We start from the raw sequence: 14,912 nt of genomic DNA, 5'->3' as shown, positions 1-14,912 counted from the left end.
TTCCTACTTCCTTTTGAACGACGATCCCCGGAATTTCCGGGTATCGAAGTTCAAAATCCCCGGAATTCCGGGGTTTCCCCGGAGCACAAACACCCTTGTAAGCTACTAATTTGCGGTTCCGTAATTATTATTTTAGTAATTATATTTCTAAAAATACCACTTTACGAAAAAAGATTATTGACCCCTACTCAAGCACATGCGAAAACAAATGAATTACCGATTACAAAATCCCCTTTTTACAAATATGAAACATGCCAAATTTAATGAAAGTGTTTAAAAACAAAGCAAAACGAGAATTTTTCATCGATGCAACCGAATTTTTTGAAGTACCACAGAGAACTGAAGTATGAACTACAGCGATGACGAGAGCGAAGTGCACACACACACAGAGAGAAAAAAAAGTTCAGAGAATCATTGGAGGTAATTTTTAAAAAGTTAATTGATTTTGATGAAACATATTTCGCACTAAAAGTTTCATGTGTATATTATGAAAATATAGAGTTTTGAATAGTTATAATTAAAAATAGTATTTCCTTTTATGAAATTTTCCATTCCATTTGATATTTCGATGAATATTTTTTCATGTTTAAAATGAGTTCATATTTAAAATGATGAGATACCATTTTCGAAAGAGTTTCAAAAACTTATCAGATTAGAAAAATTATTTTGTAAAATATAAAACTATGAAATCTTGCTCATTTTTTTATTATCAGTTCTTCAGTTTTTACATGAAATATTTTAGATTAAATGAATGAAAATGTGTTTTTTAAAGTTTAAAATACTTATTTTAAACTGGTATTCAGATATTTTACTAAACATGAAGTTTATAAGTTAAATATACCAATTACTGAAAAACATCATTTTTCTCCTGCGCAAATTCGAAATAAATGTTATTATTAACTATTATAATATATTATATAATGTATTTTCTTATATTAAATCATACAGGCTTACAACAGAATTCTTCTCATTAAACATACTCTTAAATTTTTCCTTGGCATCATTTAATAAAAATTTCATATTATCTCATTCATTTAATGTTTGTCCTTGTTATTGTTTTTCATTCCTCAGAAATTAAAAAAAAAAATGAAAGAATGGGAGCCTTGAATAAAGATTTCTGCTTTTATTTTATATGAACGAATTATTTTGTTAAATAGTTATCTTATTGGAATATGAAAATATATTCCAAAATCATTTCTATTGAAGGCATTATTATTAATTCTTTTATTTAATTTTTGTGAATCATACAAAGAGAGCTATTGTTGCTCCATGTGAGTAGAAGTCAAAATAAAACTTTCGTGAATCATCCTTTGATATGTGTGTTTAATAGTAAGACACGTATTCTTAATCTACGGTAACTTATTTGCTTGCCAACTGCTTTCCCTCTGCAGCTGATTACATTTAACCGTTTAAGATTTAGTCCTTATTTGCAGCTGTTTCAACAGATCTACCTGGAACAGGTGAGGAAGAGTGCACCGAATCCAAACTACTCTATGCTGTTCATTTATAATATAAAAACAATATAGTCTGCTGCTTAAAAGGAAAAACGTCGGGAACTATTTCTTATTTTCATATCTGGATTTAAGAATTGCAGTGGGTGTTTATAGAAAAAAGATGTGATGAAAACTACTATATACTGTAATATTAGAATATCCTGAATGGACCCATTTTTTTCCTTATCAAAGCGTTGTAGGAAACAGGAAATGTAGCAATTTTAAAATAAATCAATCCTCGGGGCTCTCTATGTAGGCATATTCAATATCTACTCCAAACTAACTCGAATTCAATTGAATTTGCACACTTATTATTTAAAACAGGAGAAAAAATATTATCAACTACTTGAAGGGCAAAAAATTTTAAAAAATTAAATTCCTTAAATATTTAATGAATTAGAAATTGACTGAATTTTGCAGTTTTTCCGCAACAAGTTTAGAACAATTTTTTCCACAAGAAATATTTTTATATTAAATTAAAATTAAAAATTTTCTTTTTAGAAATGGATGCTTCAGTTTCTCGCAAGTTTTTTTGTTCGGTTTTTATTAATTTTTTAAACTTTTATGACTAATAGAATAGATGAAGACGATTTTAAAGCAGGGAATTTATAGATACTCCTTTACTAGGCAACGGTGAATTCTGAACTATTGTGCCTTTATTTTTTGATATTTTAGTTTCATTTTTGAAATAGTTTTGGCAACATTTGCTCATTGGTATGAAGCGAAATTTAAAATTTATTTAATTGGTTAAACATTGCTTCTGCTAAAATCTCCCGCCATCTGTTTCTTCTACGAAGTAATGAATAAAAAATAATTGAGAAGAGTAAAAGTATTATATATGAACGTATTTCCATTCCCTAAGTACTATATTATATAAATAACAAAACATTTATTAATGCTATTTTCTGAACGGAATACTGGTCGAAGCATTATGAAATAATTTCACCATTAAAATTACAATAAATTTTTTTTTATTTAATTGTATAGTTTATTACATTTTTTTACACTTATAGGTCACTTCAGTGCGTATTTTTTTATGAATTTGCGCCATAAAAATTAAATTAGATTAATTAATGCATTTGCTAAATATCTTTTAACGTCCCAACCCAGGAGGGATTTTTTAGATAGATAAGCTTAAGATGAATTTAAGATTCTATTATCATTGACATATTTTTAGTTAAACAATAAGAAAATGGCTTCACTAAAACTTCCAGCCGTTCTGAACAAAATCCCAACATGCTTTAAAGGTATTTATCATCTTAAGGGGCTCATTTTAACAAAAAATTTCCTTTCCCCCTCTTTTCTTTTTTTTCTTTTGTCTAGTTGAAGCATGCGGATCAAATTACATATCATTTAATCAATTGGAAAATATATTTTAAAGAATTATCCTCATCATATTTCAGAAAGGGTGGCTTGAGGTTGAAATATCCCAACAATTTTTTTAACTGGTCGGTAAAGGTCTTGTTTATTAGCATCAAAACTGCCTTAGATATCCGGAAGTAATGATGAGACAATTTATATATTGGGATTATAAATATGACATTCTTTGACATACCCTTTATAATATACATCCGCTTCGAAATTAAAAAAAGACCCCAGTTTTTTGGGAAAATTAAAGATCGATTGGTTAAAAATATTGCTCGTCAGAAACTACAACATTTCCTTATCTTCTGGACAACAAGCAAATTCGCAAAGAAAAAAGTTTGGTTGTTTAAATGCAATTCAGTTATAGAGCCAATTTTTGATATCTGCGAGAAAATTAAACCTCTATCCAAAAACGGCACTCTGCATGGAGTAAAATGGTAGTCTGAAAGAGAAACATCTGGTGAATGCGGGGAGTGGGACAACATATCTCAGATAAGTGATTCTAAAGTTTTTTGCATTTATATAAGAACATATGAGCTAGTATTGTGTTGGAAAAACAATTTATCATGTCTTTCACCAGATATTAGACGTTTCTCATTCAGTGCTTCCTTCAAATTGATAAACTGTTGCTTTTATCGTTCACCATTGATGGTTTCATCAAGTAATGCTCCCAAATCTGCATCTTGGATTTTTTTTGAGGGGCTATCAAGCTCTTTATCGTATGTATCTGAGTCATCATTATTAAATAACCATTCTTTTTTTTTTTCCAATTTGTATTCGATAGGACACGATGCGTTTCTGTTACAGTTTTCTTTGGAATGAAATAATGTAACATCAATTCCCTTTGAAAATCTCTACATGTTTTCTATATATATATATATAACAAATATATAATATATATATAACAAATGGATTTTGCAATGAAACATGTTGAGACTGGAAATGCAAACGGAAGTAGCTGCAGGGGTTCTTTGTCTGTAAATTAGGTAAAAGAAAAGGATAGAACTAAATAAAATGTATAAGAAGGATATTTAAATGGATGTAAACGGACAGTAGTGCAACAATACAGATGCATGAATAACAACATACGAAGTGTATATCAATTAAGACGTCAAATCTTTTGAAGACTTATTTTAAATGCTTCAAAGTAATGTGCTCGACTTGTTATTATGACATTTGCCATTCTGTCATAATGAGGATGACTTCTGAGGCTGTACCCCTTCTCCAAACCTCCAAGTTGCATCAACAGGAAAGTACCGACATGAGATTTAACATACATCAAGCCCACATACAAGGTGGTTCTTTGGGAGGGAAAGATATGGTTTTGTGCCTGGAACCATCCAATCTTGAATATGAGACCTTGCCATCAGGCCAGTACCGAAGTTCAGAGAGTGGGTGTTACAGTTCATTTATAATCTCGTCATCAGGTAATAGTTCGGAATTACGATATCTGCTCCAAATGATTCATAGTGAAGCTTTAAAATCGGAAATTCAATCAACCAACGGATGTTAACTTTATGAGAGATCCATATTTTTTAACCCATGTTGAATAAAAATTTGATAAAGTCTTCTCTGAAAACTTACACTTGTACTGATATTACTTCATATAGGTTGCAGCGTTCCACCTGAAGCAGGCATGGTGTTTCGACAAATAGCAGCCCATATTCTGTTAGTGAGTTTCCGAAGAGCCCGAAGTAACGATCTGTTCTGCTCTTTGCCACCTGTTGATCAGTCTGTCATCTTACAGGATGTCTGGGGGGAATTATTTCTTCTACAAGCTGCTTATTGGCCAGTTGATATCTTAGTGGTGGCAAAGCATATCGAAGAGGAAGGAAAGGTAATGGTAATTATGAAGTGCTTATTACAATAAGGTCAATTTATTTGACATCGCAGTCACATGACAATCGTAAATTTACATTAGCTCTAAACAAAACGTCATTGCTTAATTTAATGTAGACATTAAGAATGGCTAATTTTTTCATATTTTTGGAAATTATTTAATAGAAAAATGCATTATCATTCAATTTTTAATTGTTATAATGTGAAAGAGAAAAAAATGTTTTACAAGACTTTTCGATAAATATGAGTATTAAAAAACAAACTGTGAATATTTGAAGATATTTTTTTATAGCTGCATAGGACTGTGAATTGTGCTTTGCTAGACTTAATTCTATTAGTGCTAACCAATTCATAAGGGCACGTAAATTTAATATGCACTTTATAAAACAAATAAAAGCAATTTAATAGATAATTTAAATAAAATTAACTAAGCATAATAAACATTCTAAAAGCATTGAGATAATTTAAGTTTTAACCTAAATTTGTAATGATAATGAAAACAAACAACTCTTATGTAAAAGGAAAACGACCGCGCTTTTCGACAGCTGAACGAACAACAATATAAACTTAACAATAAAAACAATGTCAAAAATGTGAAGGCTATTTTCTTGGAATTAGATTGAGTTTTAATCCTTTATTGAGTTCTAATCTTTTTATGAATTCATATCTTAAATTCATATCACCTTTATAGTAAACTTAATCCCGGACTTCGTTCCTCTTCATGGTTTTAAACATGCCAGTTCATTGGTTTAGCTCCAAGTGAATAGCAAAAGAGCAAATGAGGTTTAATCAGATGATCTAATGGGAATTTGAACAAGTACCTTCGATTAATATAACTCTAGACATTGACATTTTCTATTGACAAGATAACTTAAGATTAGTGGGAAGTGACCGGGATATGCCTGCCTTTTAGTAAATGAATCCGCTATAATGTGTAAGCAAAAAAGTGTTAAATCTTTTTTTTATCTATGTCTGAAAGAAAAGCTATAATGGAAAGCTATAAGCAGGAAATAAAGCTATAATGGAAACTACCATTATAGTTTTGTCTTGAAAATATCCTATTTCATAATATTTTTTTATTCTTTAACCTTTTCTATATGAGGTATATACTAGAAGCTGCATCAGTAGAAACTGTTAGTTTGACTGAAATTCAGTTCATAGCATAAATTATAGAGAACAAGTCATATATTTGTTATATAATTTAATTAACAATGATTGTTATTTGATTTAACAACGAATTAATGAATATGCATAACAAGATTTAATTTTTTTAGTCTTGCTTTCATCTCAAACAAATACATTTATGTAGTAAGTTTAAGCCAGAAATGTGATAGAAAATTGCTTTCTTTATTAATTTTAGGTCCTTCCTAGACGAGTAGTCTCAGCCATCATGGAATGCAGGCAGTTACAGCTTGATTTGCTGGAGAGATCATTGCTGGAAACCATCATTTTAGCCAGAAAAGGCAAGTATAGATTATTTCGCTTTCAAAGATTAAATTATACTCAGTTCTCTGGGAACGCTATCAAGTGTTATGCTAATACTCTTGTCTGAAGGCAAAAGCACAATTCAATACTTTATTTTGGAATCCTTTTTGCCCATTATGTTGTTTTCATTCACTTAATTTTTGTAAAATTTCAAAAATAATGGAAATTAAAACTAAGAAATCAACAATAAAGGAAATAGTATTTGTCACTCTTATTACTGCCTATTCTGTCTATGATATATTTCATCCTCAAATATACTCGTGATTATTTAATTTTTATATTGTCTGAATATGGGGAGCCAAATGCATGTCTCAATTTCAGTAGTATAGTGACAAAAAGAAAGAGGTAAGGATCAATATGCCCTGCACCCCATCTTGAGGTTAAGGTACTCAAAAAATAGCATTCAGGCTGAAAAATAGCGCTTATTTCACACTTTAAAATCAAACGAGAGGGGAGAAAATAATGTAATATCTATCTCTCGGCAGCATTTATTTTTGCTTCACATTTGATGTAAGGCTTCTATGCTGAATTATATATATGTTGCGAAATTCGAAAACCTGGAGCAGTCGTTTATCTAGCATCAAAATCCAATTATTTCAAACTCCAATTCATTCTTCTATAATTACGCTATAAGACGTTTGATTAAAATCAGACTCATGGAAAAACCTTATATTCTCCACTAAAAACAGTGGCACATGAAGCCGATGTTAAACCGTCTTAATTTAATTAGTTATAGCTATATTCAATTAAATTACAATTTCTTTGTTTCCCAGAAATTAACATAACATCAAGAAATATATATTAAATTTAGGAACAAAAAAATATTTTTTTTCTGATTAGGAAAGTTACTTAAATCCAGATTTACCTTAGAAGCTTTAATTGAATTGCATATGTTGTTGTTGTTGTGTATTGACATAGCTAATGACTTATACCACGGTGTATGTTATACCTGCTTATTTGTCAACAAAATGAATGTGATAGTGATTTTAGAACTCCAAATTAGATTTTATTCTTATAAAAAATTAGTGGTCTGTTTAAACATTATTAAGTTAAATGATAGCTTTAAGTTACGACCTGTACAGCATCGCTGTATATAATAGTGTACTTTGGTGATCAAAACATTGTGTATAAAGAAACTGGTCTGTCGTTTTTAAAGAACTATAATCTGAAACTGGTTTAGAATCAAGAGAATTATCAATTTAAAATCAAGAGTTTTTCATTAGAATCAAGAGAATCTAATGGATCTTGGATACTATCTTCAGAATTGATCGTTTTATTTAAAATCGAAGTAATAAGTTAATCGGCATTTTGGCAGCCTTTAGAGACAGATTGACTCGCATCATTTTATTGGTAAACAAAACAGCTTCTTCCTATATAACTAAAACATTCACTGTCATCGTTTGCATTCAACTGGTCTGGTTAAGTACATGTCTTCTGTTAGCATATTAACTTATCTAGATTTGCTTTCTGTGTCTGAGCTATTTTTTTTGGGGGGGGGGATTACTTTAATTTCAATCAATCCACCAGTGCCTAAAAAATTGTATGCAGTCAATGACAACTCGTATGACAGAACATAGAAATATACCAGCAATCACATTCCATTTGATATAATACGACGAAATAAGCATCCATGAGCTACTAAAAATCCATGAAATTTACCAAATTTCGTTTCAAATAAAGGGTTTTGCTACTCATAATACTGATTATAGGTGTTTAAAATTAAATATCAATTAAATGTAATTCCAAATTCCTATCTACAGCATACACACGGCGGAGATGGATTATCAAACAGGCAGTTACTTAATGGTCCCTCAAATTCGAGATTCTTTTACATTAGTTTAAGACCAATTCAATTCCCCATTTTCACTTAATTTGCCAGGCCTATGTATTTGAACTTATTCAAATTATAATAAACTATCATTTAAATTTCAGAACATTATTCTAAGGAATGTTTCCTGACTTTGCTTCCAGATTAATGTGATCTTTTATTTATTTATTTCGCATTTGGCATACTGACTCACGCAGATCTGGCAAACAATACTTTATAGTTAATAAACAGTTACAAAACAAATTAATTAATTTTTTTATCGTTTTGTTGAAAATTGTTTTCAAATCGAAATTAATTTTTTTACACACGAAACGTTGAAACTAGCTCTGTTGGAGATGTTCCACAACTAAATGTTTTGTTATTTTAATTTGAAATAATATTTGCTACTTCAAACTGTTTCTATATGCATTAAATAAAAGTAATAAAAATGTTTAAGGGGATGGGAAAGAGGAACTTATATTGCTCGAAGGGGCTTAATCAGGCCCTGATACAGAAACACATTATTTCAAAAATAGTTTCTGGAATCTTCTTTTCATATGTAGATTGATTTCAAAATGCATCCAAATCTTTCATTGGATTCTTACCTTGATTACAATACTTTGTTCAAGTAAACATAATGTACCATTGTTTTATGAGTGCACTTTTCCTCTTGTTCTAGACTGCTGCAAGCCCCTTGTTGCCACAGGACATGTGGATTTGATTTTAGAACAAGCACAAACCAGATTAGAACAGCATATGCTTCGTGTGCGAACGAAAGAAACAGGAGCTTTTGGCCGAACACTTCTTGTTCTCCCTTCTTTGAGATGCATACCACAAAGAATCCTCTTGGAAAACGTCATCGGATTATCCGAAGACGACATCAGCAGACTTTTCTAGGGAAGATTTGTTACAGTTAAGGATTTTCGATGTACATAGTTTTGTTCATTGTAAAAGTAGTTAGTAAAAAGATCAAACTTGAAATAAGTTTTTTCTGTATATTGCTTTACTAATCAATAAATAGCACGTAGAAATCGTATGAAATCTTGAATGTTTGCTGATTCTGGTATATTTAAATATTTCTGATATGATTAACCATGTTCCAAGAAAGTGTAACAAGCTGTCATTTCCCTAAATATTGAAGCTATGCACACACTTGCAGTAACAAAGTTTCATTAAATACAAGGTATGAAAACACTTTGTCATTTGTAGAGGGGAATAATAATAAAAAAAATTACAAAAATTAAATTTCTATAAGATTCCCATAACAAACCTGGTTCAATAAGTAAAATGTTCCTCTTACATTCATCTATGCACACATCAAGTTTCACTCTTCTATCGACAAAGTTTGCTGCGATATATTTATTTGAAAATTTCCCTAATTTAGAAGGAAACATATATTACATTCAAATTTCAATAGAAACATTCATTAAATCGAAATTTGAGAAACTGAATATTCAAGATAACTCAAAGAAGTAGTGAAATACCAAAAAAGATATATATATATATATATATATATATATATATATATATATATATATATATATATATATATATATATATATATTGCAGTCATTTGCTCGATGTTACGCTTTCCAATAAAATTAAATATTTCAGTAACTAAGAACATTTTGAAATGTTGGCGGATTATTCTGTATGTAATCGTAATGCCGGCTTAGTTCCTAAAGAATAGTAACATCGCTTTCGGTATCTCCAGTATCTTTCTAGAAAATATATTTACAGGACGGGTTTCAATTACAAATGACAAGATTCTTACTTCCCGGATAAGACGAGGCTTTAGACAAGAATTGACATTTTGACTCATTTATTTTGCAAGTTACTCTCATGCTGGAGTATCTATAGAACATTTCAACATGATTATTGGCAACTGCATAGCTTTAGCAAACTCATCTCTAAGGTTATGTGGATGCCATTTAATAGATTCAGCATGAACAGTTACAATTAGATCATAATCAACATCTAGATTTAAATGGCTAATATTAGCTAAAGAAGTTTTTTTATTCTTTTCTTGTGATCGATGATCATATTCCTTGGTTTGATCTTGCGTGTGTGACATTCTGTTTCAATATTCAAAGAATAATTATAACTAAATTTGAAATCACAGAAAAGTACATCTTTGTGGACTGCTTTCATATGGTGTCAACGCTCACACTGTTCACCTAAATGCACGTAGTTTTACGCAGTATTAAAAGTAACAAATTGATGGGGCGCAATAAATTCCAGTATTCAAGTGATGTGGTGCGTTTGACATATGTTACGCCAATATGAACTAATCCCACTCAGTTTTTCTACTTGGGGGATAGCAAGCAACGCTGTAAATTTTTTAAAATTAAAATTAAATAGCCTGTTTTTAGAGTTTAGACACAGGAATACCAAACTTAATTGAAGTCTATTTATTGAGATAAACAGTTGTAGTTGCTATTTTTAAATATTTATAATTGTAACTTTACCCGTAGCAAGAAAATTTATTACCATAACACACTTTAACTGAAATGGCATTTACTGACCATTAATTAATGTCTCATGTTTCATTTCATGATGCTGCTGTTTTGGCATTGTGACAGATATTTTGTCATAAAAAAAGGGTGTTGAATTTTTCTACCCTCGAAGGAGTCCCATTTGAGAGAGGCTGAAGAAATCCTAACCTAAGCGAGTGTTGTGAGAAATAATTTCACTTCCATTTGGTCATTCACATAGAAGTTTTATTCTGAAAATGAAAAGTTTTAACTCAAAAAATTTTTCAGACGCCCTGATATAAGTAAATTTTGCGAAAAATATTGAAATTATTTTGTGAAATTTTGAATTAGTTTTTCATTCTAGTATTCTGTACAAGGTTCCAGCGGAATACCAAATTTATTAATAAATATAATTTAATAATAATTTATTAATAAATCTTTCTTAGCTTCAAATATGGCTATCTTCTTCACAAGTGTTGTAATTTCATAAATTTGAATGAATGTTATAAAAATGAATTTTCGGTGATGAAATATAGCTAAAAACTACTTATTATGTAAGTGGGATATTACATAGTTCAAGATGAGTATAAGCTTTTTAAAAAAATGATCCTTCATTCTAACAGCACAATGTTTGAGCAAAATAAAATCCTTTTTTCTTGCTGCTTTAATTCTACACTCTTTACTGAACTCCAAAAAAACCCCTTTACACTTGACGAATATTGGAAACAAATGATAACAAAACTAGAACTGACACTTATTTATTTCAAAAAGCATGATAATTGTTTGTTTGTTGCACCTGCCAAGCCACTCTAATTGATATATGTTGAGGAATAAAAACAGATGTAGAAAGGACCGGAGATTTTCGTCGGCTTATCTGGTAATACAACTACTCAAATCGTCTGCAATTTCATAAATGTAGGTTCTTTTACAAATATAGTAAAATCTTGTAATCGTCTGTTAATTTCTCCAATGTAGTGAATCACACAACTATTAGTCATAAATGCATTTTATTTGGAAGAAGAGTAAAATATTTAATTTACAATTTTCATAAGACCAAGTTATATCATGAAAATCCTTAAAGGCAACAATTCACAGTATTCTTTGCGATAAATATCTTTATATATCTATATATTTACACAATATGTTTTGCATAGATTGAAATCATTTCACAATTTTTCAAATCAGTACATAATATCAGTGAAATGAGAATTCATATCTACATATCAGTTTTGATATGTTTTGAATAAATTTCAATGGATGTGACTGATTGAGAAATTGTATTTACAATATTTGAACATCAAACGGATATGTGAAAAAATAAGAAATTCATACAATTGTATTTAGTTTCTAGTTGATTTGCATAGACTCATATGATTCAACATAAATTCTGAAAGAGAGAGAAAAAGAAAACTAAATTCTTTCGATAACTTTCCTAACATTTAGAGTCTTATGAGAATAAGAAATAGTATTGAAGTCGTTGTCAGCAGAGAGAAAATGCTTTGATGGAACTTTGTACTTCTGTTACATCCATCGTAATCACATGTAAGAATGCATCCTTGTAAAGTATCGCTTTCGAAACGAAAAACTCCGCATTGATTGTCCATATTTTCCAACACGCATGCGCGGATCACATGCTCTTCTTCTGTATGAACTGAAATAAAATAAAAATCATTTAATCAATAATGAATTCATTTAAGAATTACATTCATGAAGAGTGAAATGAAATTATTCCTCATAGTCTTAAATTCAGACTCATGTGGAATGTACACAAAAATATAATACTCATGTATGATCACATACAGAGTGATTCTTAAACCTTCTGAACCTTCTTAAACTTTAAGGATATTTCCGCCTTTTTGTTCCTATGGAAAACTTATTTGTTTGAGTATGTCCTACCTATATTTAAAGTTTGTTAAACACTTTTCGAGTCCCACTCATATTATATGATAAATCGTATTGCTCCAACCTATCTTATAATGCATCATTTTATCTCTTAGTGATTTTTACTGATTTTTTTTTTAAGTTTGTAATCGTCAGAACATCCGAATCCGAGATTTTGAAGAACCGCACGTTTCACATCTCCACAAGTTCGAAAAACTCATTTTTTGAAAAGAATTTTGTTTGTCTGTGCAAAAAATAACTTAAAAACTAAACAGATGAAATTTTACATTTGGTCTCTACTCTAAATTTGTAGATTTCTATCATATTTTGAACGACATCTTTTCAGAGGAAATCCACTTGTCCGAGTGAAGTGAGTGCGATAATTACAAAACGAAAAGATAGATAAAATTTGTTATACAGATTTAGCATTGAAAGCGTAGATCCGTCTTTCACAATTATTTAAACTTAAAAGTACAATGACTTAAATATATGAGATTTGGTCTTGTTACTATAATTGTAGTTCTGTGCCAAATTTTGGTATGAATCGGCCTAAAAAAACAATCCAAAACTTCCGTCTTTTTCTGGTACTGTAGTATTAACCGCATCCCCGCGATTAATCGTATAAGAATGCACTCTAAGAAGCTCTTTCGTAACGTTAATAATACACAGTATATTTATTATAGAGTATACGAAAAAGTTTCGGGGAGACCTCCTCCGATAGTTTCAACCTCGGTATTAGACAAAAATCAAAATTCAGAGTGATCCAGAAGAAGGAAAAAAAAATTTAATTCATAATTCTCAAACGAATGAAGATAGAAAGATATCCATTTTTACAGAAAGAATAAAAGAAGTTGGATATATTTTTTTGTCAAGAAATCGGAATTCTTCGGAAGGGTAACTTATAAATTCAACCACCAGATGACTCTGCAGTTAGTGGAGGGATGCATTACTTAGGAATAACTGGGACGAAATAATAGCTTACAAAGGTTCAATGCGTCGTCTTGCAGTGCACAACTGCCAGACAAGGAACCATTCTTTCGACAGCATGTTCTGTCATACTTACAGAAATGTTGCTTGATTACTCTAAAAGAAGAAGAAGGAAAAAAAAAAAACATTTGTTCGAGTGATTACTATTCTTTTAATTGGAGGACGACAAATACAATATTTGTAAAATGTTAGTTACATACCTTGAAGTTTGACTTTATAAAATTGATCGCTTTACCAATTGCAATGTCATCTGGTGATTTGTTTTGTAAGCTATGTTATGAGTAAATTCATATTTTGTGATTAAAATAATCCAATTACCTTTCTGTGCATAAATCGCATTCTTATTTATTTATTTTAAAGTATTTCATGACTTTTGAATTGCACTGTAATTCTCCGAGGAATATCCCAAATCATTCGACTCAACTTTGCTCATTTCTCGAATTGAACTGATTTGCTTTGAGAATGGACCGCTAGCGGAGACTGCATAAAACAATGTGATATTTCCTACACTATAAATGTTTTAATAGTATGAAGCTTTATCCTTTTCAGTAAAATAAAGTAGTGACTTAAATAAAGACCTTTAATGAAATATTGAATTTTTCCATCCATCATCTAAAATATTACACACATATATAGTTATAAAAATAATAGAGTGAGTAATAGAACAAAGTACGACAGAATTCTTCCAAATTTTTTATCAATGAAGAAAAGAAGCTTTTTATCTTACAATTTAAATATCTAATCTTTAGGTGATACAACTGAAATAAAAATTGATGAAAAATAATGGAAATAACAGACATCAGTGCAGTGACTGCGCCAATGCAACAACGTTACCGCGAAGTCATAATAATTTACAAAATAAATAAACATTATTTTTGGAAGCTCTTCCCGCCTACGAGAAAAAAAAACATTCATAGCCAAGTTTCTTTAATAAAGAAATTCTGAATGAACTCGAGATTCTAAAGTTTTTAGAAGAACCTTAAACTTTTGCTAAAATCAGTTTCTACATCGAAATAAGATAATAGAAATGCAGGAAACATCAAATACAATAAATTAGCAAAGGCAATAAAATCTTCATTAATGCTTCTATTAATATTCTACAGAGTTTCTTCGTTTTTGGATTATCCATTATTTTATTCCAGAATTCGAGGGAAAGAAGCTTTAATAGCATGTTGACTTTTTCAAAAAACACCGGGATTTTGCATTTATTCATAGTTTTCCTACAAAAAGAATTCCCTGAACGTTATTTTTATATATTACTTTTTTCTGATTTTTGGTTTCGCTTCTAAAAATAATTTATTTATTTATTTTGTAAATACATATAGATACAGATTTAGAGAAATAGCATTACATATTTTCATTTATAAGTTGTTTTTTTAATAGTTTTTTGGGGGAGAAGGAAAGGTTAAAATCTATATCAAAACCACCCCGCAATTTCTAAGCTCATTCTCAAACACGAAGTTTTTTCTTTTCTTGTAATATTTGCGTTGCTAATTTTTGGTTCGTTTTTTAAACATAATTCGGTACATAGTAAACGGCATTAGAAATTCAATACAATTCCTGCATATTACAGTACCAAAA

General features: G+C 29.9%; 2 protein-coding genes across 2 annotated transcripts in view; one reads left to right on the top strand and one right to left on the bottom strand.

Annotated features, from left to right (window-relative positions):
- Nucleotides 1–8,886, top strand: part of LOC129959883 (nuclear receptor subfamily 2 group E member 1-like) — a 29,318-nt gene extending 20,432 nt beyond the window's left edge. The window contains exons 5-7 of the mRNA XM_056072779.1: nt 4,469–4,695; nt 6,058–6,160; nt 8,669–8,886. Coding sequence (XP_055928754.1) covers nt 4,469–4,695; nt 6,058–6,160; nt 8,669–8,886 — 548 coding nt within the window. The remainder of the gene's footprint in view (nt 1–4,468; nt 4,696–6,057; nt 6,161–8,668) is intronic.
- A 2,588-nt stretch (nt 8,887–11,474) lies between these two features.
- Nucleotides 11,475–14,912, bottom strand: part of LOC129960513 (uncharacterized) — a 35,577-nt gene continuing 32,139 nt past the window's right edge. Inside the window, exon 5 of the mRNA XM_056073989.1 lies at nt 11,475–12,114. Coding sequence (XP_055929964.1) covers nt 11,903–12,114 — 212 coding nt within the window. The 3' untranslated portion in view covers nt 11,475–11,902. The remainder of the gene's footprint in view (nt 12,115–14,912) is intronic.

This window comes from Argiope bruennichi, chromosome X2 (assembly GCF_947563725.1).
Source record: "Argiope bruennichi chromosome X2, qqArgBrue1.1, whole genome shotgun sequence".
Lineage (NCBI taxonomy): Eukaryota > Metazoa > Arthropoda > Arachnida > Araneae > Araneidae > Argiope > Argiope bruennichi.
Note: the sequence above shows the minus strand (reverse complement) of the source record. Positions and strands in the feature narration are given on the sequence as shown.